The sequence below is a fragment of the Cryptomeria japonica genome, chromosome 2 (genome assembly GCF_030272615.1).
Source record: "Cryptomeria japonica chromosome 2, Sugi_1.0, whole genome shotgun sequence".
In the NCBI taxonomy this organism is placed as follows: Eukaryota; Viridiplantae; Streptophyta; class Pinopsida; order Cupressales; family Cupressaceae; genus Cryptomeria; species Cryptomeria japonica.
Window position 1 is genome coordinate 181,050,157 of NC_081406.1, and position 26,733 is coordinate 181,076,889.

A 26,733-nucleotide genomic window follows, 5' to 3' on the forward strand; every position below is an offset into this window, starting at 1 on the left:
GATTTATTTATATCATTCTCCTAAACTTCTACAACATAATTAGATACCTCCTTCCATAAAATACAAGAAATTTCACATTACTCTAAGCTAACTATCCCTCCTCCCATGAAATACAAAGAAGTCCCACATTACTCTAAGCTATCTATAGAGCCCAAAACAAATCATTTTCATTTCCATTTCCATTTCCCTTATTAGACATGGAATCATCAAATCAAAAACATTTCCTTAAATCTGTAAATTCCCCTTGAAAGTTAGCTGGTTTGCCATTGTAAATTGGGTGTCCACCTATAAGGCAAATCTGAATTTACACGATTTATTTGCAAATTGTTAGGTCGCCTGGCCTTGCTACCAGGCATTCAATATTTAGACACCTTCCAAAATTGTGAGCATCTACCACTCTAAATGGATTCGTCCCTCTACACCAAAATGAGGGAGTAGGTGGAGCTTTCAAGACATAAGGCTGTCTAAATAACAAAACTAAATTATGTTTTTTTCTTTCAGCATTACCCGAAGAGGCATTATTTGTTTTCCAATTACCCCACCTCTGAGGCCACCCGTCTTTCTATCACATTCTATGAATAGGTAAATCACACATTTTGTGTTTGTCCCGAACCCGATCGCATCTTGTAAAGGAATAAGTTGGAAGGAGTAGGTGGAGTCTCTGCTACCCAATTCGCTATAGATCGGGTTTTTCTCATTGTGTAATCTTCCTATTGCCCAATTCTAAACAAATTGACCATCCGGGTCTCTCAGTTTCATTGCATTGTAAATCGTTAGTTCAAAGCATTCGGATTGTTTTTTTATTTGAGTTGAATTCGAAAGAAGAGTTGAGTTCTAGTTATTCGTTATTTGAGCTGGAAGTGGTTGATATCCTGCGTTGCTAATAGTATTTGAATTGAATTACAGAGAGATTATAGCTGAAAAATGGCAAGGAAGAAGATCAGAGAGTATGATTCCAAGCGCCTATTGAAAGAACATTTGAAGCGGCTTGGTGCCATTCAGCTTGAAATAAAATCAGCCCAGGTATGCATGCCTTACACAATTTGAATAATCGTTGCATTCTATCTTTGTGGCACCCTGTTTAATTCATCTTATAAATGGAAACGTCAGATTATAATCTATTATCCCTGAGCCTCTAAAAAATTCAGGCAATCCTGTGACCATGAAAACCTGCAATGCTTGGGTTATATCAGAATACTTTCATTAACATTCTGTGTGCATATCTGGTAAGAAAGGGCTGTTTTTTGCTAAATTGAATACTGGGCATTCAAATTAAGTTACAGGAATATCTCGACAGTGGTGTATTTGAGAAGTTGTTCGTAGATCTAGAATTGATGGGCTATTTGACAACTAATGAGTGTTTGTTTAGTAGTTGTTCGAGTCATTGCTACAGCGGTATCTTTGTAGTTTTGTAATTGTTCACTGTATGTAAACCTCGTATTGAAGGGCTATTTTGTAGCACAATAGTAATTAAATTGGTAGTGGATGTTAAAATCCTGGTTACAGGAATATATCTTAACAGTTTTATAAATGAAAGGTCGTATGCAAATCTTTTTGATAGCTGATTTTTGTACTTGATGTCCAAATCCAGGTTACAGAGTCAACAAACTTGAATGAGTTGGCAGACAATGAACCATGGTTGTCAGCATCAAGACTGGTTGTAAAACCAGATATGTTGTTTGGAAAGCGAGGGAAGAGTGGTCTGGTAAGTGTTGTTATAACCCTGTAAGTTTTGAAAGTGTTTTCCTTCTTAACTTTCCTGTAGCAATTTCTATTAAGAGGAGACGACCCACTTAAGTTTACTGGATCAATTAGCATTTATTAAAGACAACCGTCAAAAGTTATGCATTGAACAGCAATATTTTGCAAGTGCTGAGTTCGTGTGAGAGAAAGAGGTCATGTACATATTTTATTTTTATCTTATTTTCTAGATCAGTGTTTGTTGCTTTTGTGTGGTTTTGTCTAGGTCAATCTGTCTCTGTTTTGGATCATTTTGAATTTGGTATGTAGTATAGTTAGACGATGAGTCCAGGGAATAAATAGCTTTTTTTTCTGTTTTTTGCAACGATTCTATAAATGATTCACTTTCCTTCTTGTCTATCATGCTAACAGGTTGCCTTAAATTTGGATTTAACACAAGCTGCAGCTTTTGTCAAAGAACGCCTCGGAAAGGAGGTTGTTAAGCTAGTTTGCCAGAGCAACTTGTCTATTTGTCTAACTGGTTATTGCGGTAGACCATCTTTTATATTTTTTAATTTTTCATTTACAAAATGGTACTTCCTTTGCAGGTTGAAATGGGTGGTGCAAAGGCCCCAATTACAACTTTTATATTAGAGCCTTTCATTCCTCATGATGAGGAGTATTATCTTTCAATTATATCAGAACGCCTTGGTTGCACAATAAGTTTTTCTGCATGCGGAGGCATTGAGATTGAAGAAAACTGGGATAAGGTATGTTGACATCAAGTAACCTTCAGAACTTTTTCAGGCAAAATGTCATTGCCCTTCAAATTTCATGACTGCAATCTATCAGTGAGATGTTTTGCCGCAGGCAACACTCTAAGCAACTAATAGCATGTTTAGTTTATGGTTGGTCTCACTGACTGAGGTTCAGATAAATGCTACTTCAGTTTAGTTTAATTTGACAACTTCTTGTTAAAACAATTCAGTCTGTTATGTATAACACTATAAATTTATCTATATTAAGAATCTCAAATTATTTAAACCATGGGGATTGAATTGAACATGCAGGTCAAGACAATATTTGTTCCAACAGAAAAGTCTTTAACATCAGAGCTTTGTGCTCCTTTAATCGCAACGCTCCCCTTGGAGGTACTATTTTAGCCAATTTCTGTATTTCTGTTGGTTGCATGCGCTAAAATATTCTGTTTGAATCATATGATAGAACTTATACACAATATAAAACTGCATTTGAAACACATGTTACAGAAATCTTGGATGTATACCAAATCTTTGCAAGTACCCAACTTGTATGGGGCTTTGTCTTAAGTAGATGGTGTCTTATGCGAGGTTATCAATTCCTGTATTCCTTGACACTTTCTCAACATTGTGGCTTGTCCTTGTTGCCCCCGAGACAGCCAGGACATGCTCTGATAAAGAGCTGGAAGCCTTGACACTTTCTCAACATTGTGGCTCATCCTTGTTGCCCCCGAGACAGCCAAGACATGCTCTGATAAAGAGCTGGAAGCTTAGTCCCTTGTTTTCTTGTCAAGCAGCTTACTCAAGCTATAGTTCTCAGAAGCCATTCTGTATGTTACTCAAAACTCATTGTCCAGGATAGCCATCTAGCATGCAGCAGATTTAATCTCCTCCAGCGAAGGACCTCGCGTGAATTCATGTACTTTTTCCATTGCAGCGTTCATCTCACTAATTTGACAGTTACTTTCCTGATTTGCAAGGTGATTAGATGCATTGTATTTGTCATTCTCCTCATGACAGACTTCTTGTGCATTTCTGCTTGGATTGTTACATGATGGGTTTGGAATACACATTTCTTAAGGCGCTGCAGGGCAATCTGAGCTTCAGCAATGCATGAATTCATGCAGACTCTCCATTCTAGCTCTAATCATTAATTAGACAGGACTTTTCCATCTCTCATGGAGAGTAGATTCATCATATTTATCATTCCCCCAGTTACAGCTTTGTTATGCATTTTCGTTGGTAGTGCTATGTGATGGGTAAGGAATATCAATTTCTTTAGGCATCTCAAGGCTTTCTTAGCTTTAGCTTTCATTTATGATTGTGCACAGCTCCAGCATTTTCCACTTGGTAGATTAAGAGACAGGTACTAGCCTTTCAAAGCACAGCAGAAAGCGACATTTGGAATTTACCAACGAAGAGAAAAACACAACAGAAATCCTACCAGAATGAAGCATGATGACAAAACAAATCACCAAAACCTTAATGCCTAAGATTCTAAAGGGAAAAAAAAATTCATATCAGATATAGTGATTATATGACATACAGTCCCCCTTAAACTCTAGCTTCTTTACACCTTTCTTTACTGCAACTTGGAGACCTTGAATTAGATAATCTGCTTCTGTTATGTTATTGGTATCTTCATGGTACAAGTCACATTGAAACCGTTTACTTCATCGAGTTTAGTTCTGATAATTCGTCCCCTTCCTTTCAAGCCTCCATTGGCTTTGGATACTCCATCTAAGTTAATAGCTCCCTTCCTTGGAGGATGCCATTTAGCCAAATCCCTGCTAGTGGGTCCATTACTGGTCCCCAAAGTGGGTGATTAATTGTTATAGAAGTTACAAACGTGTAAAGGTTTTTTATTGTTCAAAATTTAAACCAAATAATAACTAAATGGGTAAGTTACCTGTTCACAGCAAAATACTGTCTAACAATATTTCTGTCCATGCCAACAATTTCAAATATCAATTACATTGGTCATTGTTTAGCAACATGTTAGAATTGTATGCTTAGAAAAGAGTACATATGGGAACTGTTGTTATTTTATGACACCCTTGGTCCATCAGTGAGACCTAATTAGAGATATGTTCCATGGACCAGCGCAGCCCCAGTTGATCAAGGAGAGAAGAATCATGAAGTGTGTAGTGTTGCCTTGACTGGAGGAAGTTCCTCCCTTGGCCTTTTCTTCTTCCCCGGATCCCCGGAACCCTGAGGTTCCGAAGTTCTTTCCTTAGCTTAGCCCCTCCTCTCCTTAGCCTTTCTCTCTTTTCCCTCGGAACTCCGGAACCCCGAGGTTCCGAAGCTCCTTGCCCCTTTTCTCCTTCCCTCTTCGGAACTCTGGAACCTCGAGGTTCCGAAGTTCCTAGCCTTTCTTCTATCCTTGCCCGGAACTCAAGAACCCCGAGGTTCCAAAGTTCCTTTGCGCATTTCCCCGGAACTCCGGAACCCCGAGGTTCCGAAGTTCCCTTCCCTTGCCTTTCCCGGAACCCCGGAACCTTGAGGTTCCGAAGTTCCCTCTCCCCCCTCTTCCTTCTTCTCCCCGGAACTCCGGAACCCTGAGGTTCCGAAGTTCCTTCCCCTTTTTCCTTCTCTCTCTAGTTCCTCCGAAACTCCGGAACCCCGAGGTTCCGAAGGCCTTTTCCTTCTCTGCTTCTCTCTATCCCGGAACTTCGGAACCCCGAGGTTCTGAAGTTCCTTGCTCCTTCCCCTGTCTTCCTCACTTCGGGAGTCCAAACTTCCGAAGTCTCTGGGCTTCCTTCCTACTGGTGACACTTCCAGATGGCATGATCGACACTCAAGGCTTTTAATGCTCCGATAGCTTGGTGACTTGTGCACTTTCTTTTGTGGAGCCACAAGGGCGCATTAAGTGTTTTTGGTGACTTATGTCATGACTGACTTTGGAAGGTTAGTCAATCCACCTTCCTCAGAATTGCCTTTGGTGGTATGGCTAGGTTGCTTGCATGTACAAGCCAAGTGCATGCACTTCTCTGCACTCCCAGATTGACATGTAGGGGTCATGATCACCATTGTAACCCATTTTTCTATATAAGGTTGTTAAGCTTCATTGTAAGGGGTTCTCTCCCTGCTGCCTTGAGTTTTCTTATGCTCTTCTCTTGAAGACTTGTAATCTTTTGCATTTCTGCAACTGTAAGATTGGCCTTTGGCCTTATGATTAATTGAAAATCTCTATTCTTGCCTTCCTTCAACTTATGTATGATGTGTATATGTTCTTACCTTCATTATAAGTGTATGTTCATGGTTTCCTTTCACATGTATGCTATGTCAACTGGTTTTCTAAGTGTGATTTTGTGGGAATCCTTCTCCCCTCTTAACACTTAGGAAATTCCACCCTCCACACATGTGTTTGGGTCACTCATGCAATTGAAGTTTGTGCATCTCTTAGGCTTTTTCAGTTGATTCCTTGTGCCATTTCGGGTGGGGAGAGGAACTATCTCTTCTTGGTGCATCACCTCCTTTCATTTCAAGCAATTCTCCCTTCCCTTTCCTCTGCAAGCTGTTAGGATAGGTTTAGAAGTCAGTTTTGAAGTGTTGAGTTGTTTCAACACTGCACCTAGATTGAGAAGGAAGCCGGCTTCCTCCGGAGATTCAACCCCCCTCGCGCAAGGTCCCACACTTCGGGGTTGTTTCCATGTTTCACAAGGTCGCTAAGTTGATAGCTTAGTAGGGGTGCAAGCTTTTGTGATAACGGGAACCATCTCTTGTATCAACTTGACCACATTTCCAAATTCAAATTGTAATAGGAAACCTGAGAAGATGGTATCCATATTAGTTGCATATAGCCAAATTTGGAAATGGCTATATATATGATGCCGCCACTTTCAGACTGGAAGAGTCAATTGCTGGTCTAAATTGACCGTAATCAAAGCAGATTAATAGCCTAAGCTGCAGAAGGCATGTTTTTCATGCATTAACCCAGCCAACTAGAATAGGTGTTCTATGCAGAAAGCATGAGTACATGTGTACCAAACATGGCATATAAGGTAGGTTAGATTTGTTACGTCAATATCTTTGCAGCCAAGTCAAAGAGATGTGCAATCAACACAGATGTAGGCTTGCATAGTCAAAATTATCAATAGGGAACAAAATCTTCCAAATATCAGTATTACAATAGTGTGTTGAATTGCTTCGATTGGCAAAAGCCAGCTTAATCTAAAGCTGGAGAAACATGTTAGAAAAAATGACTTAAGATAGCTTTCTAGGGAAAGGCTTTTAAAAGAAAGAATATGCTAATTTTGTGTTTACTAACATGAACTCAATTTTGTATGCAGAGAAAAGAACCATATGGCTATTAATCATAATTTTTTATTGGTTGAAATCAATCTTGCCTTCTTTAGGGAACACCTCTATAAAGTTGTTTGGAATCAAAGTTATTGAATATTTTAAGTTTATGATAAGCTAGAATTTGGATGGTTGGTTGTCATTTTATTTCTTTTCTCTCTTCCCCTTGCTTGGACTTATATAATTACAAACCTGTTTTGATTGTCATGATTGTATAATTTGCACAGATTCGTGGGAAAATTGAGAATTTCATTACAGGTGTTTACAAAGTTTTTCTGGGTAAGAATCATCTCCAATTCTCATCTGCCAGTCAATAATTATGTTAGTTCTATTTTTTTTGTCTTCTCTTTCTTGGCTTTCTAATTACTTGTAACTTAAATTTAACAATCAACAATAATGCTACTTTTGCCTTCATTTCTTCTTTTCTCTTTTTTTCTTCAGGGACCTTGACTTTTTTTGAATTCTTCCAATCTCCAATGCAGATTTAGACTTCACTTTCTTAGAGATGAATCCATTTACACTTGTTGATGGAAATCCTTACCCTTTGGATATGAGAGGAGAATTGGATGACACTGCAGCTTTTAAGAATTTCAAAAAGTACATTTGCTCATCCTTTTAGACAAGTTAGATGGTCCACTGATTCTTGGTTGATTCTTTGAACTTTGGATGAGACAAAAACTATTTAAGCTTTTTAATCATTTGTTCTTTTGGCAGGTGGGGCAATATTGAATTTCCATTGCCTTTTGGTCGAGTCATGAGCCCTGCAGAAGATTTGGTTCACAACATGGATGAAAAGGTGATTCTTTCTTAATGCATGTCTTTATTTGGTCAATGGATTTTGTTGAATGTGTTATGTTATGTGCCTAAGGATTATTAGATATGTTGATATCTCTTGAAGTAATATCCAATACGATCTTACATCCAAATCATGTAGCCCAAAACTTGCCAGAACATTTTCAAATATAAAGGGGAAATATTGCAAACACGAGCCAACACACTCTTTAATGATCTAGGGAAAAAAGTGATTGAACTTTAGAGAGGCACAAAACTTTCGCCTACTGTCATATCCAAACCTTTTAAAAGTAATTTTCAATGAAGAATTCAATCCTTTGGAAGTGTAAAAACTCTTGTTTGGAATATCATCAATTGTGAAGTTCATATCTATGGAATAGCAGTGATTCTGAAGCTCTTCTAGACTGTTAATATAATCCTTGGTCAAACATCAGTTGACTACATTAGCATTCACAATTATAGCAATTTGACTTATTATTTGAAAATCTTACAAAGTAAGATATGATCGGTATTATTAATCTACTCAATCTTTCTTTTCTACTTCCATTTCATACAGAGAAGAAGGAGAATACTTGCATATATAATATGATATGATTGATATCCTTATTCTTCAGTCAACTCAATTAGGTAGAAATAGGAGTTCAAAACAGCCATACTGGCAAAATTAACGGTACCACAAGTCAGGAGGAGTTTACTTTGTTGCTCTAATTATACAACAAAACAAATTATACATTCAAGCCAAGTATATCTAGTCAAATAGACAGATTATAGATGCTGTTCTGTTCGAGAGAATTAATCTTTGTGTATGAGTTAGAACATTTGTATATTTCTATTAGTTTCTGATCAGACAGCAACAGTAAGCCTTTTACATTCTGTAATGTCCCCAAATTAGAGATACCCAATTTCTGCCCTAATTGAAGTGGGATAGGGGTTAGTGATACCTGTTACTTTGACTGAAACCCTGCAACTAAGTTAGAAAATATACAATAATCATATTTCATTAAATAGATCTATTAAGTAGGAAACACCAATCATACATATGTAAGACATAGTCCTAATTACAAGATTAAACTATACTTGAGAGAGTTCAATCATAGAGAGCATAGAAGAGGGTGACTAGATAGGGTGCCATAGAGACCCTCTACCCTAAGCCCATGGGCAGATTTCATTCCCCCTTGGCTTCATGTGGCCCATACCATATGAGGTGGAATACCTAGTGAGGTATCCTATCACCGTTTTCCTTAACCTTGTCACCCCTATCCTATGCCTTATGATTAATGCATTCATTCACCTTGATAGAGAGCATGAGGGCCATTACAGTAGGGTGCACAGAAAGTCTATCCTTCATAGGGCCAAAGGCAGCATCCTCTGTACCCCTTTGGCCTCATGGGACTCCCCAGTCTTATACCGTGAGGTGGCATGCCTAGAAGGTAACCCCAACACTGTTCCCCTACTTGCAATCCTCTCTCTCTCTATCATGGCTAGAAATACTCAGAATATATGCAAATATACTGTTAGACATTGAGAACATATGCAGAAATATATTTGACATACAGTAAGTCAACTACAGAATATAATTCGCCAGATTTCTATTTACTGATTTATATATAATTCGTAAAGCATTGCATCATAAATTATAAGAATGCAGTAATGACATATGTAGTTACAGCACTTTATACTATGCACAGAAATTCATACCAACTGGAGTGTTGGGTCGGACTGCTGAGAGGAATAATTAATGGTTATATTAAATCAGAAACCTTCAATGATATTTGTATGATTGATTGATCGATTCAATGAATTCCTTTGATTGGATGATTTGAGGTATTGGTGAGTTGATGACTAAGTGATTGTTGATTAGATGATTGTTGAGTGAGTGAGTGATCCTTGGATGCTTGGAATGATCTCTCCTTTATACTTTATTGGGGAAGAGTCACCATCTTTCATAAGAATTGAGGCACCACCTTTCATAACAACTGAGTCACCACTTTTCATTGCTGCCTTTGAGAATAATATATTATTCTCCAAATTGATCTCCCTTCCCTCTCTTCCTCAAATGAACCTTCTCCCCTTTATATCTTCCCATTTGAGGGAGAGGTCACATCTCTTCATCATGCCTTGCCCCTTGGCAAGAGACACAACCTATTACATTCTCCACCCTTTGAAACAGTACAACCCTTCATAATTCTTGCCCTTTGAAAGAGACACAACCTTATCTACTTCCCATTCCTTTCTTCCTCCATTAATCCTTCCTTGATTCCCATGCTTCATTCCTTTTTTCCCTCCTCCTTATCCCCTTTCAAATTATCTCTTCTCCCTCTTATATCTCATTTTTGAGAGAGGCACAACTCTTCATTCCATGCCTTTTGACCACTTGTTAACTTAATTACATTTTAATTATATTAGATTATATTTTTATTAGTTTATGTTTGAATTTATTATTATTATTTATTATTAAATCATATCTCAAAATGGGGACATTACACATTCTGACCAAAAGCTTCATCAGTAATCATATTATGATTCATTTTATAGCATTTTTTATATTGAGGAAAGTTTACAAATGTGGCTCATACATGCATCTGACTAAGATTTAGCTCCTTCCAAGCATTAACATGAGATTAATAAATATCTCCTTTCAAGCAACCACTTTAGAAACCAACAATGGAAGACCAAGAGTCGCACCTTAGAATCCCGCCTTATAAGTCACATATACACTAGAAGCCAACAGTGAAAGACCAAAAGACAGCTTAGAATCCTATATTAAATGTCGCTTTAGGATTTTGAACTTGGGTCTTCTCAATGAGAACTGAATGGTTTAACCAATTGAGCTCAACCCCATTGACATTCATATTATATCTTGATATTCATCAACAGCAAGTATTTTGATTCTTAAATGTTTTGAATGCATCTGAAAAACAGGTGGATCTTCAATAATTAGGAAGGAAGGGTTTGTGAGCTAATGTCAGCAGACAGAGTGCTGCTATTTCATAGAAATCCGAATTTGGTTCACATGTGCAGCAGCAGCATCACATTCCATTGCTAAATTTGGGATTCCACTTCAAAAATGGGAGGTGATTTCACTCTCGGAAGTGGACAACCTCAATGTGCCTTACAGTGTTCAAATCTTTGACGGGAGAATAGAAGAAACTTAGGATTAGTTGAAAGATGCATGATTTTGGTTTGTGAATTGTTTGAGCATGGGATGTATGGAGGAAAAGTCGGTGGGAGTTAAATACCAGTAAAGACTATTTAATTATTGGTGTGAAAGGGTATAAGCTTCAGGATCTTATGGCAAAGAGAATTTTGTGTAGTAAAAGTGTTATCTTTAGGGAAGTTATGTCTTTTCCATTTGCTTGTAGCTAGAAAATGATGAAATGTAAGATGTGGTTCAACTACCCCCAAAGATTGAGAAATTTGAACCAGAAGCCCACAAAGGATTTGATGACGAAGAGAGCTCAAACAATTTAAGGGTTCCAAAGAAGAAATAGAATCTCCACCTTTGTCATCGAAGAGATCCATTGGGCAAAGACGATTAGATATGTATATTCCTTTTGATTGGGGATTTATTTTTTATTTGATTACTAGCATTGGTTTTCTTAGGACTATAAAGGAGGCTATGATTATGAATGATGTAGTCTTGGAAAGTGGCGATAAATAAGGAGATGGCATGTTGAAAAAAAAACGACATGTGGGACCTAATACCTTTGCCTAATGGATGTAAACCCATTGGATGCAAATGGGTATTCGAAAAAAAGCAGTAGTGTTGAGAAGGACAAGGTGAGAGTAGTTGCAAAGGGATATTCCTATGTTGAAGGAATTGACTATGGTGTGATTTTCTCTTCGATTATAAGCTAACATCCATTTGTTTTCTATCATCTATTGTAGTAGCATTTGATCTTGAAGTTAAGAAAATGGATATAAAGACAACTTTCCTTAATGGTGATTTGGACAAAGAGATTTATATCACACAACAAGAGCATTACATTGAAATAGGTAAAAAAAATTGGTTTTTAAGTTGAAATGTTTGTATGGTCTAAATCAATTTCTTAGAATGTGGTACCAAAAAATTGATTATTTTGTGTTAGGATTGGGATTTTTGAGGTAAAAATTGGATTAACATTTTTTGTGGTGTAGCATGTTGCGGATGATCTTGGCGACATTTCTGGTGGTGTTGCGTGTTCGAGGATTTTATGTGGGTCCATGCTGTGTCTATGGTATTGTATTCGTCTGGTAGCTCATGTATGTATCATGTGATGTAATTTTGTAATTAGGTCTTGAGGGTTGAGCTGACCTTGTAGTCAAGGTTGATGATTTGTATAAATAGGTGTTATATTCATGTTATTTATGTATGGTGGTTGTGTCTCCATTATCAGAGTGGTGTATGTGTGAATAAAAGAATTCATCTTTTGGTGTAAAGTATTGAGAAGAGAGTGTTGTAGGGCAGAAATGTGCATAATTGAAACTATCATCAGGCATTTGGAGATGCTATTCTTGAATGAAGGCCGATCGATATAACGTATGTAACTTTGTTTGGATAGAACATCCTATCCTACACCACAACAGAGTGGGGAGATCTCGCTGGTTAAGATATCGACGTGTTCTCTCTGTTGTGGGAGTAGCCTGAGGGAGATAGGATAGTGGGTCGAGAAACAGGCAGGCTGGATGTTGAATTGTTAACTCGTTAATTCCGGTTGGGCCATCCCTCAACTAGAAATTCCCTCCCAAAGCTCCTCAAGAAAATGGATGGGAGAAGGTGTTCAGTTCAGGTGCCAACATGGACTAATTATAGAACATAGGGCGATAACAAGAAAGCTAAGGCCTCACCCCCGCTCGAGAAATTCTATTTCGTTCTTGCCTCCCTTTCTCCAACTCTAGTCTATAGGGCAGATGCATCCAGTGAGCAGCCCTGTCAACCAGGGGTTCAGGATGGACTGGTACTCTCTCTGAAGATTGGCTGGTGCTTAGTATAAGATGGACAATTATTGCTTTGTTATTATTACATTATTTTAATGATATGTTGTTTTGGATAAGGGGAAGGCTTCGATTTGTGAATTGAAGTCTTAGCCTTTAGCACAAATTGAGATGAAGGACTTAGGGGCAGCTAGGTTCATCTTGGGAATGGATACAAGAAGTGATAGAGCTAACATAAAATTTTAATTGGGAAGACTTTATGAACTCAATGTTGGAGAGATTTAGCATGTCAGCTTGTAGACTATTGTGTGTTCCTATTTTGGTGGGGACTAAGTTATCAGTTGAGCAATCCAACTTCTAGTGACATCGAGGATATGGATAGAGTACCTTACGCTAGTGGAGTTGGGAGTTTTTGTATGATATAGTTTGCACAAGACTAGACATGACCCAAGTAGCTGGGAGTTGTTAGTTGTTTAATAACTAATCCTAGATGAGTACATTGGAATGTAGTTAAGAGGATCTTTAAATATTTGAGGATACCTTGGAGTACATTTTTTTTATTGTCATTATCCTATAACGCATTGACACTAAATGACTATTTGTGGATTTGGATTGGGTTAGAGATGTTGATAACAAGAGATCCACCAATGGATATTGTTTCACTATGTTTGGTGGTGCTATTAATTGGATGAGTAAGCACTAAGCAGTAGTTTATGTTTTCTTTGGTTAGTAGAAAGGTAGAGTACATGGTAGCTATTCATACTTGCAAGGAAGCTATTTGTATTAAGAGATTGTGTTCAAATGTTGGGATAGATTCAGGAGTTATTATAGTTCTGTGTAATAGTCAAGGTGCCATATGATTGGCAAAGGACCTGACCTTTAATGCGAGGATGAAGCACATTGATGTCAAAGGATGGGAGGATGATGTTGGAGAATGTTGATACTTTGATGAATATTATAGATTCTTTGATTAAGCTTGTGAGCACATATAAGTTCAGGTGGTGTAGTGAGTCTATGGGTTTCATGGTCCCTATTAGTAATGTTTTATTGTTCATATTTGGTGGGGATTAAGTTAGTAGTTGAGAAAGCCAACTTCTTCTAGTGACTTGAAAGATATGGCTAGAGTACCTTATGCTAGTGCAGTTGGGAGTTTGATGTATGCGATAGTCTACACAAGACTAGACATGACCCAAGTAGTGGGAGTCATTGGTTGTTTAATAGTTAATCCTAGAGGAGTGCATTGGGATGTAGTGAAGAGGGTCATCAAATATTTGAGGATACCTTGGAGTACTTCATTTTTTTTTTCATGGTTATTCTATAGGGAACTGTCACTTAATGACTATTTGTGGATTTGGATCGGGCTAGAGATTTTAACAGCAAGAGAGCCACTAATGGATATTGTTTCACTATGTTTGGTGGTGCTATTAATTGGATGAGTAAGTAGTAGGTTATGATTGCTTTGGTTAGTACAAAGGTAGAGTACATGGTAGCTATGCATACTTGTAAGGAAGCTATTTGTCCTAAAGAGATTGTTTTAATTGTTGGGATAGATTTAAGAGTTATTGTAGTTCTATGTAATAGTCAAAGTGCCATATGGCTGGCAGAGAACTTGACCTTTCGTGCGAGGGTGAAGCACATTGATGTTGAGTACCATTTTGTTCGTCAGATGGTAGAGGATGATCTTGGAGAAGGTTGATACTTTGATGATTGTTATAGATTCTTTGACTAAGCCAATGAGCACATATAAGTTCAGATGGTGTAGTGAGTCTATGGGCTTCATGGTCCCTATCAATAATATTTCTTTGTCATGAAGTTTCCCTTTTTCTCTTGCAAGGTGTTCAGCAGGTTGGAGAATGTTGAAAAAAGTTGTCTAAACCTTGCATTCCTAATGTTCAATTTTGATACTTTAGTATGCATTCACTATTTTCTTTTTTGTGTATTTTGTCTTAATGTGGAGAGTTGGCATCCCATTTGGAGGTGACATGGAACTGTCTTTTGTTGATTTGTTTCCTCACACGAGGATGTGCATGTCCCATATGGAGGTGGCATCTTTTGACCATGTGTCAACATCTTGTGGTGTGGAAAGGTCATCATTTTAGGAGTGATGTATGTTAGATTCTTATGATGCATAAGATCATGTAAGAGGAAGGTTACTGAAATATCCCGGTCTCAGATAATGCTTCAAATCTGATTAGGTTTTTGTTTTTACTCTTGTTTTGTTTCATCATAATGTAATATTGCAACATGCAAACATGCAGATTGAACATGCAAGATGAACGATATAGATTTTCAAGGAAATCAATCAGTGAAATATGGAGATTCTAAATAAGCCAATGGAATTCTTTTGATATAGAAATTTATTGCTGTTTACAAACACATGCTGCTGTTACAAATCAGAAAATGCCTAATGCCATCAGGTAAGACATACCTTGGAATGCCTCCACACATAAAATAACAAACCCTTTGAAAATCTATGAGATAAATCATTGAATCTCCATGAAAACTGCTCAATGTTGTGCAACTGTGAATCCTGAGATGAATTCACCAAGTGGGTTGATCTGGGTTTTCGTCCAAATAGCCAAAACCTCCAGGGTTTCAGTCCTAGGGTTTACTGAACCTGCAAGCTAAGCTCTCAAGCTCTCAAGGAAAAGTTTATTTCAAAATAACAAGTCAAGAATGAATCCTCATTGCACTTTCACCTCCTTTCATAATACTTTTCTTTTTAGAAAGTAATACTTTATTTTATTTCTCTTTTAATTTACTTTTCCCCTCAAAAGTGACTTACTTTATAATTTGTCATTGACATTATTATAAAGTCACTTTATAAAATAAAGTATGTCCAAATGCTAATTAATTAAATTTAAATAATCCCATAGGACTTACGACTATTTAACATTTAATTAATTAATTATCACTCAAAGAAAAGGGGGCATTACAGTATTCCCACCCCAAGATTGCTTGTCCTCAAGCAATCACATGTATCAAATCTGCATTAAGTTCAAATGTTCCAGCCAATACCTAGATCCCAAATTAATCTAGGACCTTTGCATGGTCTCACATGAAGTATAGAATGTTGCAACATTGATGTGAAGAGAATCTTGAAGACTCTAACTCTCAAAAGATCAATGATCCTCGTCATGTAATCAGCAAATTTACTAAAGTTTTGCCTTGGTCCACCATGTTTATGCTGTTCTACTCTGATATGGACTGAAAAATCCTCATAGAGACTCTCTCTAGACACCACGGAAGCATGTGAATCATGAAAAACATTGTGTGACAAGCCGCTGTCCAAAAGAAACCAGCTGTCCCATTCATCCTTATACCAAGAGTGGGGTGAATGAACATCATCATATAAGCTGCAAATGAAGAGATAAATGTCCCTCATCAAATCTCCATCAGAGAATATCACTCTAGGACTGATGGGTCTCATGAAAAACTGAAAGGTATCCATCATGTGTGCAAAATCAGACATGTATATCCTCTCCATATTGCTGGTGCAAAAGGCAACAGTACTGCTGGAACGAAAAATCAGACCTAGAATCATCTTGGGAGTGCTTCCACTATCACCAACAAACAAGGATCCATTACCATTTGACCCCCTCAGGAAGAAGTCGCATGTTCTCCTAGCTGCCTTAGCTATCATAAAACTGATCCATACCTGCACCTCCTTAGCTGTCATGTTTTTTGCTTCCAACCAACTCCATGGTGAAGTATCCATGACAAACCAAACATTATCAAATTGTAATATCTTCTTGTTAGGCAATCTCTTAGTCTCTATAATCAGCTCTCTAAGACAATCTGCCTCATATGATCTTAACAAGTATTCCTCCAATATAACCATGTGTACAAAATGAGGAATATCAAACTTACTAAGGGCTATCATACCTTGCAAGTAGCTTAAATCTACGAGCTCCTTCTTAAGCACATCATTGTTGATTGATCCAAAAGTTGCAGCACTTATCTCATGACTGAAATTTGCTTCTTCATGTGAAAGTTGCCCCGCAGGTGTGGCTGCCTTAGAGAATTGTTTTCCTGATTTGCATTCAAAGTCATGCCTCTCAAAATCAGTTACCTCCTTGACCTCTTCTTCACAAAATTCCTCTTTTGAAGCATTATGTCCCACCCAAGAGTCATGATGGCGTGATGCTGAAACATAGGTGGATTCCTTGAGTTCTTCGCGATGGGTTAGCTCTTTCCAATCTGAAATAATGTTCTTTTCCACACACTCTTCCACATATTCTTCTTCAACCATAGATTGATCATTCAAATCATGTTGTGCTAGAAGTCTTTGATCCACAAAACCTTCATATGTATGAACAATGTCTCTTTCAACATTGCTTAAATCTGAATTTGTACCCATAGCTACTATTTTGTCATCCTTATTAGTTACAACATCCACATTTGTAGATGCATGTTCAAGTAACGGTTCTTGGAAAATTAATGTAGCGCTGTTATTATGCATAACCAAATCAGAATTAGCTTCCTCCGTTTCAGCAGCATTACCATAGCTGCCACAAGTTTCATGTGCCTCTTCTTCAAGTGATTTCTCAGCATTGGAATGATCTATATGCTCATCTTTAGTGACTTCAATGTGTTCATCGTTGTTATGCCTCTTATCCATCTTCTTAACTTCTTCCTCCAAAAGCAATTTCTCAAACAATAATAACATATCTGATTGATATTTTTGAAATGCTTGAAAGAAGTCATTCATACCATTCATAAGCTCGTCCATATGTCGATCATTTCTTTGTGGACTTATACTATCCCTTCTATCCTTCCTTGATGGACTTGTTCAGCCTTTATCCATTGTTGTAACTTTTTTTCAACATGCAACCTTAATTTTTGACATGCAACTATCTGGGCAGTCGCCAAACTGACATGCAAGATTTGGGTAGTCGCCAAAACTAACATGCAAGTTCACCAAATTGATATGCACTAATCTGGGTATTCACCAAATTGACATGCAACGCTGAAACTCCAATAGGCTTGGCAAGATCACCAGTTCTGATACCACTGGAATATTCCGGTCTCAGATGCTTCAAATCTGATTTGGGTTTTTGTTTTTACTCCTGTTTTGTTTCATCATAATGTAATATTGCAACATGCAAACATGCAGATTGAACATGCAAGATGAACGATATAGATTTTCAAGGAAATCAATCACTGAAATATGGAAAATCTAAATAAGCCAATGAAATTTTTTTGATATAGAAATTTATTGCTGTTTACAAACACATGCTGTTGTTACAAATCAGAAAATGCCTAATGCCATTAGGTAAGACATACCCTGGAATGCCAACACACATAAAATAACAAATCCTTTGAAAATCTACGAGATAGATCATTGAATCTCCATGAAAACTGTTCAATGTTTTGCAACTACGAATCTTGAGATGAATTCACCAAGTTGGCTAATCTAGGTTTTCGTCCAAACAACCAAAACCTCCAGGGTTTCCGTCCTAGGGTTTACTGAACCTGCAAGCTAAGCTCTCAAGCTCTCAAGGAAAAGTTTCTTTCAAAATAACAAATCAAGAATGAATCCTCATTGCACTTTTTCCTCCTTTCATAATACTTTTCTTTTTAGAAAGTAATACTTTATTTTATTTCTCTTTTAATTTACTTTTCCCCTCAAAAGTGACTTTACTTTATAATTTGTCATTGACATTATTATAAAGTCAATTTATAAAATAAAGTATGTCCAAATGCTAATTAATTAAATTTAAATAATCCCATAGGACTTGGGACTATTTAACATTTAATTAATTAATTATCACTCAAAGAAAAAGGGGACATTACAGTTACATTGGCATCTTGACTAGCATTATGACAAGCTTGGACACTTGTTATGGAATATCTTTGAATGGGTTAAATGAGGACAAATTGGGGCACACAAATTTGATTGGTCAAAATATGATAGATTGTGAGTCGTGACAATGTAAGAGTGTAAATTTTTTTGTTAAAAATAGTCTTGAGGATCTTTTAGGATGGAGGACCTTGAATTTGGTGTCTTGTTTTGGGCACCATACCTCCTTTGGTATTGCTAATGGTTTTTGAAAACCATTCATGGTTTCCAATTTGAACCTTTCTTAATTATCAATGCTTTATTTTGTGGGCACCATTATGTTGCTAAAACCATTCTAGAATTGTATATTGGTGATACTCTTGTAAAAGGCATAGCCTTGATCGTATTTTAACCATGATTGTTTCTGAATAATTCAAGTGGTTTTGCTTTTGGACTGTGAGGTTTCTCTCCCAAAAGGGTTTTCTACACATAAACCCTTGTGTTGTAGTATATTGTTTGCATGTTTTTTTGTGTTTATCTTTGTTGTAGTTGTAAAGATCTTAATTTGCACAATACTTTCCTCTAAGATTAGTTTAGGAAGTGTTTCTGTGTACTTTGCTTCTTTTCACTAGTGAAGATGACGTCAAACCTGCTAAGGTGGATGGATGGCAGTTGCTTCAAGTTCCATGATTAGGGCCTCCAACATTATATTGTTATTCTTGTATTTTTCCTAGAATCTTGAGATAGAAATTGATGAAATAAATCATCTCCTAATTGGTTTTATGTTGAACTGGGTTATCACCATTGGATCAGCTAGTTACTGGATGATTAGTGGAAGGGGTTCTGAATGGTGTATAAGAGGGATGCGATATGGGATGGAAGCCAGGTTTATGCAGCATTCCATTGGGTTTCTTATATGTGGAGTCACATAATTGATGGCTAAAATTGTAAACTCTAAATGCTTTAATGTTCTTATGATGCTTTCTGTAATTTATCTCCAAGTGTTTTCAATAAGTGGCATGAATCATATGCTACAACATTCTGGATCATAAAATGACTCTATCGTCTACTTAAAATCTGCATTCATGCAGCACTGATTCCTTTGTTGAATTCACATATGTGAAAGTAAACTGGTGCACTATTATGTTAATTTTATACACCCCAAGAAACACAAATGATGTGTGATCCCAATCACTCTGTGGTCTTTGAACTGATGTTGTCTTTTCTGGCAGCGCTCTTGGGACAAGAAATGGATACAAGCTGCCAACCTACTTTCTCTTTCAGATTACAGTAGAGTGTGTGTGGTCTTACAGATACAAAGACAGAAATGATTATTAGTCCCTCTAACCTTTGGTTATCCTCCCCAATCACTCTTTGGCTTCTCTGAGTCTTTTTCTCTGTTTCTTGATGACATTTCACCTTACATGAGCTTCTGTAATATCTTATGCTTCTTTGTACATTGGATGGCAATTTTACTAGTTTTTTGTGCATGAAAACCTATGGTATCTGACTAAATACCATGGACCATTGTAGCATGGAGAACAGTTTCCTTCCATTTACAATTCCTGTAAGCCTTATTTGAAAGGTATTATTTTAAATTTGTGCATCGTAATTTGACATTCTTCTTCAAGTTAGGAGGCCCTGTATTCTGCATGTGGGCATAGAGATTCATATGGGAGGTATTCTGTAAGACATTGATACTTGAAATATTGTCAAAGTCTAGGTAATCATGTTCCTTTCTTCTACCATCTGTCCCACCTTGTACCTCTGATAGTCTGTTGGACTTGAATTTTGTGTTAATTTTTCAGACCATGGTGAATAGATTCCACATTAAAAAAATTGAACCTTAATTGAAGTAGTGTAAGATGGAAACTCCAATCAAAACAGAAGATCTGAGCACGCTAATCTACAAAGTACAAAAAGATACTGCTGAAAATATGAACTCACAAATCTCAATTGTCAAAACTGTATCTATCTTTTATTAAACTTGAAAATAATTACACTGCACCAATCCAACTCTCAAATATTCTCTTTCTATTTAATCTTTCAATCTCTTATTTCAGTGGTGTGCCATAGGTCCCTTCTATCGAACAGGAGAACTAAGGTTTTCAATGAAAATCCCCATCTCAGTGGGAGCAGTTTGGCTAGAGAAAAATGATAAAACTAAAGCAGAAAAGCCCCTTATTCTAAAATAAGAGTAGAAGCTTCTCTCAGATTTTAGAATCCAATCTAAATATAAGAAAAGCAACAACGTGCTCTTAAAAGTAGAAGAGATCTGAACCCGGCTAAACAGAGGAAATTTTTTTAAGAAAAACTGAGTGCACCCTCCTGAAGGAGAACAGCTGCCGAACAACAGCCACAGAAAAGAGTAACATTTTGATCATAATCAATCCAAGCAGTTTGCTTTTTAATTGGACTTTTGACTCAAATCAATAAGCAGTTGAAACAGAGAAAGTAGAGTCTAAAATATGTTATTTATTTATAAAACAGAATCCAGTTTTATATGAGTACACGTTTTCTTCCACAGAAGTGTTGTGATGTACTACCATGTTTATCTGTGGATAGCTAACCATGATGTGCTTATGAATGTTGCATCTGTTTTCCAACGGCCTCATATTCTCACCTAGGCCAAATTTGTTAATTGATAGATAGGACTTAAGTGTCTTGGCACTTCTTCCACTGACATTTAAAAAAAAAACAGAAAATTGTAGGCCACTTGATTTTTCTTCTTAAAAGGTTTATTTTCTACAACCATACAAATTCAACTACTTACAGTTTTTTCATGCATTGATTTGTATAGACAAGTGCTTCCTTGAAGTTCACTATTCTAAATCCAAAAGGACGTATCTGGACAATGGTTGCTGGAGGAGGAGCTAGTGTGATATATGCCGATACTGTAAGGCCTCGCATTTTTTATTTATTTTTCTTTGGTAGACATAAAACTTCCTTTTTAAGTCTTTTGTTGAAGTTGTGAACTTAGTTGTTCTCAATTGCATGTTCAGGTTGGAGATTTAGACTATGCAAGTGAACTTGGAAATTATGCAGAATATAGTGGAGCTCCAAATGAAGAAGAGGTGTTATACTATGCACGAGTTCTGATAGATGTGAGTGTTCCACAAATTAATATTTATTATTTACATGTTAGATTTATTTTCCTTTTATCCTTGTCAAAGCTTTTTGAGAAGTTTGTATTCAAAACATTTGTTCTCTTGTCACAAACCACTATTTATTTTTCAGCTGGAGATTAAAAAAATAATAGAATTTCATTGGGTATAAAGGGAGCTTTAAGGATTAGCTGTTGTTGCAGTGTGCAACTGCAAATCCAGATGGCCGCAAGAGAGCACTGTTGATAGGTGGAGGAATAGCTAACTTCACAGATGTTGCTGCCACATTTAATGGCATCATTCGAGCTTTGCGTGAAAAGGTTGTTCTTTTTTAAATGTTTAAATCAAGTTTCACCATGATTCTTGTCTGAATATCTGCATTCCTGAATGATGCATGTTATGTAAATTCTATGTTTACAGTGAACTGACTTGACTTAATTTTATTTTTCAAAATTAACTTTATGAAAAATTATTATATACAGGAATCAAAACTTAAAGCCGCAAGGGTGAATATATATGTAAGGAGAGGAGGACCAAATTACCAAAGTGGCCTAGCAAAAATGCGAGCCCTAAGTGAAGAGATTGGGGTGCCAATTGAGGTAGGTTAATGTGGAAAGTATTTACATTTTTGGAGTTTTGAGGTTTTGTTTACAGTGCTGTATTTCAGGTAAATATTACCAGAAACAACTGTGTAGGTTCTCGAAATTTGACGTTTTTAGTTACACTAACAGATTCACCATCAAGGAATGAAGCCTATGCTTGAAGAATAGAGAGCGGTCTAATTACCATAAATATGTCTTGGGAATGCAACACGCACACAAGTTGGCCAGTAAACCAAAGTGTCACGTTCAATTTTACCTCCTTATTTTTAACTACTTAATTTAATAATTATTGCTAAGGTAGGTTAATACTGGTTTACTTAATGAACCAAGCAACTAGTTGATTAATTAAACGTGCATGCAAATCTATTAATCAAATAAGAAGATGTTACTAGTTAAACTGCAATAGAAGAAGACGAACACTGGGTGTTAAAGAAGAATTCAAACCTAAGGAGCCTGTTGTGACGTATTCACACATCACCCCATTGCAAATGGGGACCCCCACTTTTTCGCTATTTAGGTTAGTTGTCTTAGCTTAGTTGTTGGTTTGTCGAGTCTTTTGTTATTAACCTTTGTGTTGAGAAGGGGTAAGAGGTCAAAAGGATCAAGGATGAGCTCTAGAGCCCTGTAGCTGTCATCTCTTGCAAATTTAAGTGAATGGAGTCTATATAGAGTCATTGATGAGATTGATCAAAGGCCTATGGTGGCAAAAGGATGAATGGAAGTTGTCTTCGAGAGGTGTCTAGTCAATTATCCAAGGTTTCTTTCATGGTCTTATTGTACTTCATCAAGAGGCAAGTTGCAGGAGCAAATTTTGACTAAGTATATGAAAATTTCCATTGCTCTTAAATTTAAGCGATCTTCCTAAAGGTCACTTCCTTTGCTTCCAATTTGGAGCGATGTGGACTTCTTTTGCATATTTGAGGGCGATGAGCAAGTTTAGTGCCTTTAGCATCATGTTGATCATGGAAAGAGGTAATGGTTTTGATAAAGGGATGGAGAGAAGATGGCAAAGTTGAATGATTTCCTTTGCTCCCAATTTGGAGCGATCTTCCCTTAAGGCATTTCCTTTGCCTCCAAATTGGAGCGATGACCACTTAGAACCACTTCCTTTGCTCCCATTTTGGAGCGATCTCCTCCTAAAGGTCATTTCCTTTGCTCTAAAATAAGAGTGATTTCCTCTCAAGCCACTTCCTTTGCTCACATTTTTGAGCAATCCTCTCTTGAGTGACTTCCTTTGCCCATGTTTTTGAGCAATTTTCCTTGAAGTGATTTCCATTGCTCTAGAATTTGAGCAAGCCTCCTAGATTGCATTTCCCTCACCTTGAGATTGGAGCAAAGTCACTTCCAAAGGCATTCATTGAAGGTGTTTTGATAGCTTTTATGCATGAAGAACAAGAAACTTAAGGTATAAGGGGATGAAACCAAGTTGAAGGACGAACTTAAGTGATTTCCATTGCCTCCAAATTTTAGCGATTTTTATTAGAGTGACTTCCTTTGCTCTTAATTTAAAGCTATTTCCTTTGCTTGAGAATTAGAGCGAACTTGCTGGATAAGACTTCCATTGCTCCCAATTTGGAGCGAACTACCTCTCCAAGCCTTCTAGGACATGAAATGCCCTCTAGTCACCATATGATGTCTCGGTTTGAGTAATGAAGTCAATCCTCAATCAGCAACCTGAAATATGACCAAGTATAAGGTGATTTCCTTTGCTCCCAAATTGGAGCGATCTCTTCTTTAGGCTATTTCCTTTGCTCTCAAATTTGAGCAAATTTCACCTATGAAAGACTTCCTTTGCTCCTAATTTTGAGCGATTTCCTTTGCCTCTGAATTTGAGTGATCTTCCTCTTAGAGAGCATTTCCATTGCTCTCAAATTTGAGTGATCTCCACCTAGAAGTTGCTGATTTAATGGTAGTGCTCGTTAACCACAGGCAAACATCAGATATGCTGCCTTCCCAACCATAGACGATAAGCTCTTATCTTCACCCCCGAGCACACTACATGTCCTTCATGTTGTTGAATTCATATCTATTGATGCAATCATGACCTTGCATGTATATGAATCAATTTCTCGTAATAGACCTCAAATCGGCCATATACTTTTGGCGCCAAGGGTAGGGTCAGACCTATATATTACAAGTTACATATGAGTCTCCCTTAGTTGTAAGTTACATTTAACTTAATCACAAGTTACACACAAGTGGTCTGCCCAAATAGGGCCTGCCCCAAATTAGACTCATACAACTGAGATATACAAATTCCAAGGCCGACGGCCACTTGGCATTTTGTGCACTAGGTCGGCCCTAGAAGGGATCCAACCTAGATACACAACAACACTCCCTCTTAGTTAGGGAGGATTCCTTCTGAATAACCAAGTCACATAATGACTACCATTATGGCTACTCCCATGAATAATATGTTCACTATAGCTACTCCCAGAGGGTGAACAAGCACATCATGGAATTTCTTCCATGATACCTGTTGTCATTTTATGACACCCTTGGTCCATAAGTGAGAATCGATCAGAGATATGTTCCATGGACCAGCACTGCCCCAGTTTGATCCAGGAGAAGACGATGGAATCATAAAGTATGAAGTGTTGTCTTGTCGGAAGTTCCTTTCCCAAGCCTTCTCTTCCTCTCTCTTTCCTGGAACTCCGAAGTTCCCTTCCTTGGTCTCTTGTTCTCTTGCCTCGGAACTCCGGAACCCCAAAGTTCCCAGGTTCCCAAGTCTTCTCAACTTCGGTGATCCAGGTCTCCGAAGTTTCCCCAGCTACGGTGACCCAGGTCTCCGAAGTTCCTAAGTCTTCTCTTCCTCAACCCTGGAACTCCGGAACCCCCAAGTTCCCAAGTTTCTAGTCTTCAACCCCGGAACTCTGGAACCCCCAGGTTCCCAAGTTCCTTGTCCTTCTACCTCGAAACTCCGGAACCTCTAGCTTCCCAAGTTCCTTGTCCTTCTAATCCGGAACTCCAGAACCCCCAGGTTCCCAAGTTCCTAGTCTTCAACCCCGGAACTCTGGAACCCCCAGGTTCCCAAGTTCCTTGTTCTTCTACCCCGGAACTCCGGAACCCCCAAGTTCCCCAACTACGGTGACTCCAGTCTCCGAAGTTCCCCAACTCCGGTCCTCGAAGTTCCCCAACTATGGTGACCCAGGTCTCTGAGGTTTTCCAAACTACTTCCGACTTGCAACACTTCCGGATGGCGTGATCGACACTCAAAGCTTTAAATGCTCCGACAGCTTTGGTGACTTATGCACCTTCTTTTGTGGAGCCATAGGGGTGCATTTAATGTTTTTGGCAGGATTTCCATCAAGGGAGGTATAAGGCCATGCTTGATGACTTGTGTCATGACTGCATACTCTGACTTTGGAAGGTCAGTCAATCCACCCTTCTCAGAATTGCCTTTTGTGGGTATGGCTAGGTTGCTTGCATGTACAAGTCAAGTGCATGCACTTCCCTGCACTCCCAGACTGACATACAGGGGTCATGATCACCCTTGTAACCATTTTTTCTATATAAAGGTCGTTAAGCCTCATTGTAAAGGGTTCTCTCCCTGCTGCCTTGAGCTTTCTTATGCTCTTCTCTTCTCTTGAAGACTTGTATTTTTTTTTGCATTTCTGCAATTGTAAGATTGGCTTTTTGGCCTTATGATTAATTGAAAATCACCATTCTTGCCTTCTTTCTACCTATGTATGTTGTGTATGCTTTCTTACTTTCGTCATAGGTGTATGTCTTGTGGTTTTTTCTCCATATATGTTGTGTTAACTTGTTTTCTGGTTGTCACTTGTGGGAATCTTTCTCCCCTTTTGATGCTTAGCAAATTCTAACCTTCATATATGCATTGGGGTCACTCACACAACTGAAAGTTGTGCATCTTCAGGGTGTTTCAGTTAATTACTTGTGTCATTTCAATAGGGAGAGGAACAATCTCTTCTTGGTGCATCACCTCCCTTTGTTTCAAGCAATTTCTCTCTTCCCTTTTCCTTTGCAGATTGTTAGGATAGGTTTAGGAGTTAGTTTTGAAGTGTTGATTTGGTTCAACACCTGCACCTAGATAGAGAAGGAAGCCGGCCTTCTCCGGAGATTCAACCCCCTTGCGCAAGGTCTCACACTTCGGGGTTGTTTCCATGTTTCACAAGGTTGCTAAGTTGATAGCTCAGCAAGGGTGCAACTTTTGTGATAACAGTTTTTGGCACACCCGGTGGGACTTGATTCGATTTACATGGTAGGGATTTAGTGTTGTTCTTGGCATCTCAGCCTTTAGAGGCAGTCATCTTAGAAGCACTTGGCGACTTTGCTGAACAAGTCGAGTTCTTGTTCATACGAAGTTCCTAACTCTGGGACCTCGGAACACCCAGGTTCCCAACTCACCAACTCCGGAACCCCCAGGTTCCGTAGTTCCCAAGTTCGGAACCCCCAGGTTCCGAAGTGCCTAAGTCCTCAACTTCGGAACCCCGAGGTTCCAAAGTCATGCAATCCTAAGCCCAAGCCAATTGAAGATTCGATGTGTTCTTCAATTCATCAAGACTTTGGAGGCAACATCTTTCAAGCACCTGGCAACTCTGCAATCATTGATGGATCTGTAGTATGCTATCAGTCTATGGTTGAGAGAGTCCGTCTGCTCTTTTAAGCATTTTGTTAAAAAAGATCCATCTCTTTCAATTGCTTTAAAATGAGTTCATATCATGGGTGTAACTTCTATTCACCCCCATTTTATGAGAATGCCAACCATTTTCCCCCTCCTTACCAATAGGACCGAACTAGGACTGCGCCTAGTTTCAACCCAAACAACTTCACTTCAG

At 37.9% G+C, this 26,733-nt stretch overlaps 1 protein-coding gene across 2 annotated transcripts in view; it reads left to right on the top strand.

Annotated features, from left to right (window-relative positions):
* Nucleotides 1-258: 258 nt before the first annotated feature.
* Nucleotides 259-26,733, top strand: part of LOC131053600 (ATP-citrate synthase alpha chain protein 3) — a 40,610-nt gene continuing 14,135 nt past the window's right edge. The window contains exons 1-13 of one of the 2 annotated variants that reach the window (XM_057988230.2): nt 259-772; nt 907-1,023; nt 1,592-1,705; nt 2,113-2,175; nt 2,289-2,450; nt 2,751-2,831; nt 6,968-7,019; nt 7,223-7,337; nt 7,455-7,536; nt 21,029-21,124; nt 21,231-21,332; nt 21,536-21,652; nt 21,815-21,931. In XM_057988230.2, the coding sequence (XP_057844213.1) occupies nt 925-1,023; nt 1,592-1,705; nt 2,113-2,175; nt 2,289-2,450; nt 2,751-2,831; nt 6,968-7,019; nt 7,223-7,337; nt 7,455-7,536; nt 21,029-21,124; nt 21,231-21,332; nt 21,536-21,652; nt 21,815-21,931 (1,200 nt within the window). In that variant the 5' untranslated portion in view covers nt 259-772; nt 907-924. The remainder of the gene's footprint in view (nt 773-906; nt 1,024-1,591; nt 1,706-2,112; nt 2,176-2,288; nt 2,451-2,750; nt 2,832-6,967; nt 7,020-7,222; nt 7,338-7,454; nt 7,537-21,028; nt 21,125-21,230; nt 21,333-21,535; nt 21,653-21,814; nt 21,932-26,733) is intronic. The other variant, XM_057988232.2, reaches the window with a different exon arrangement.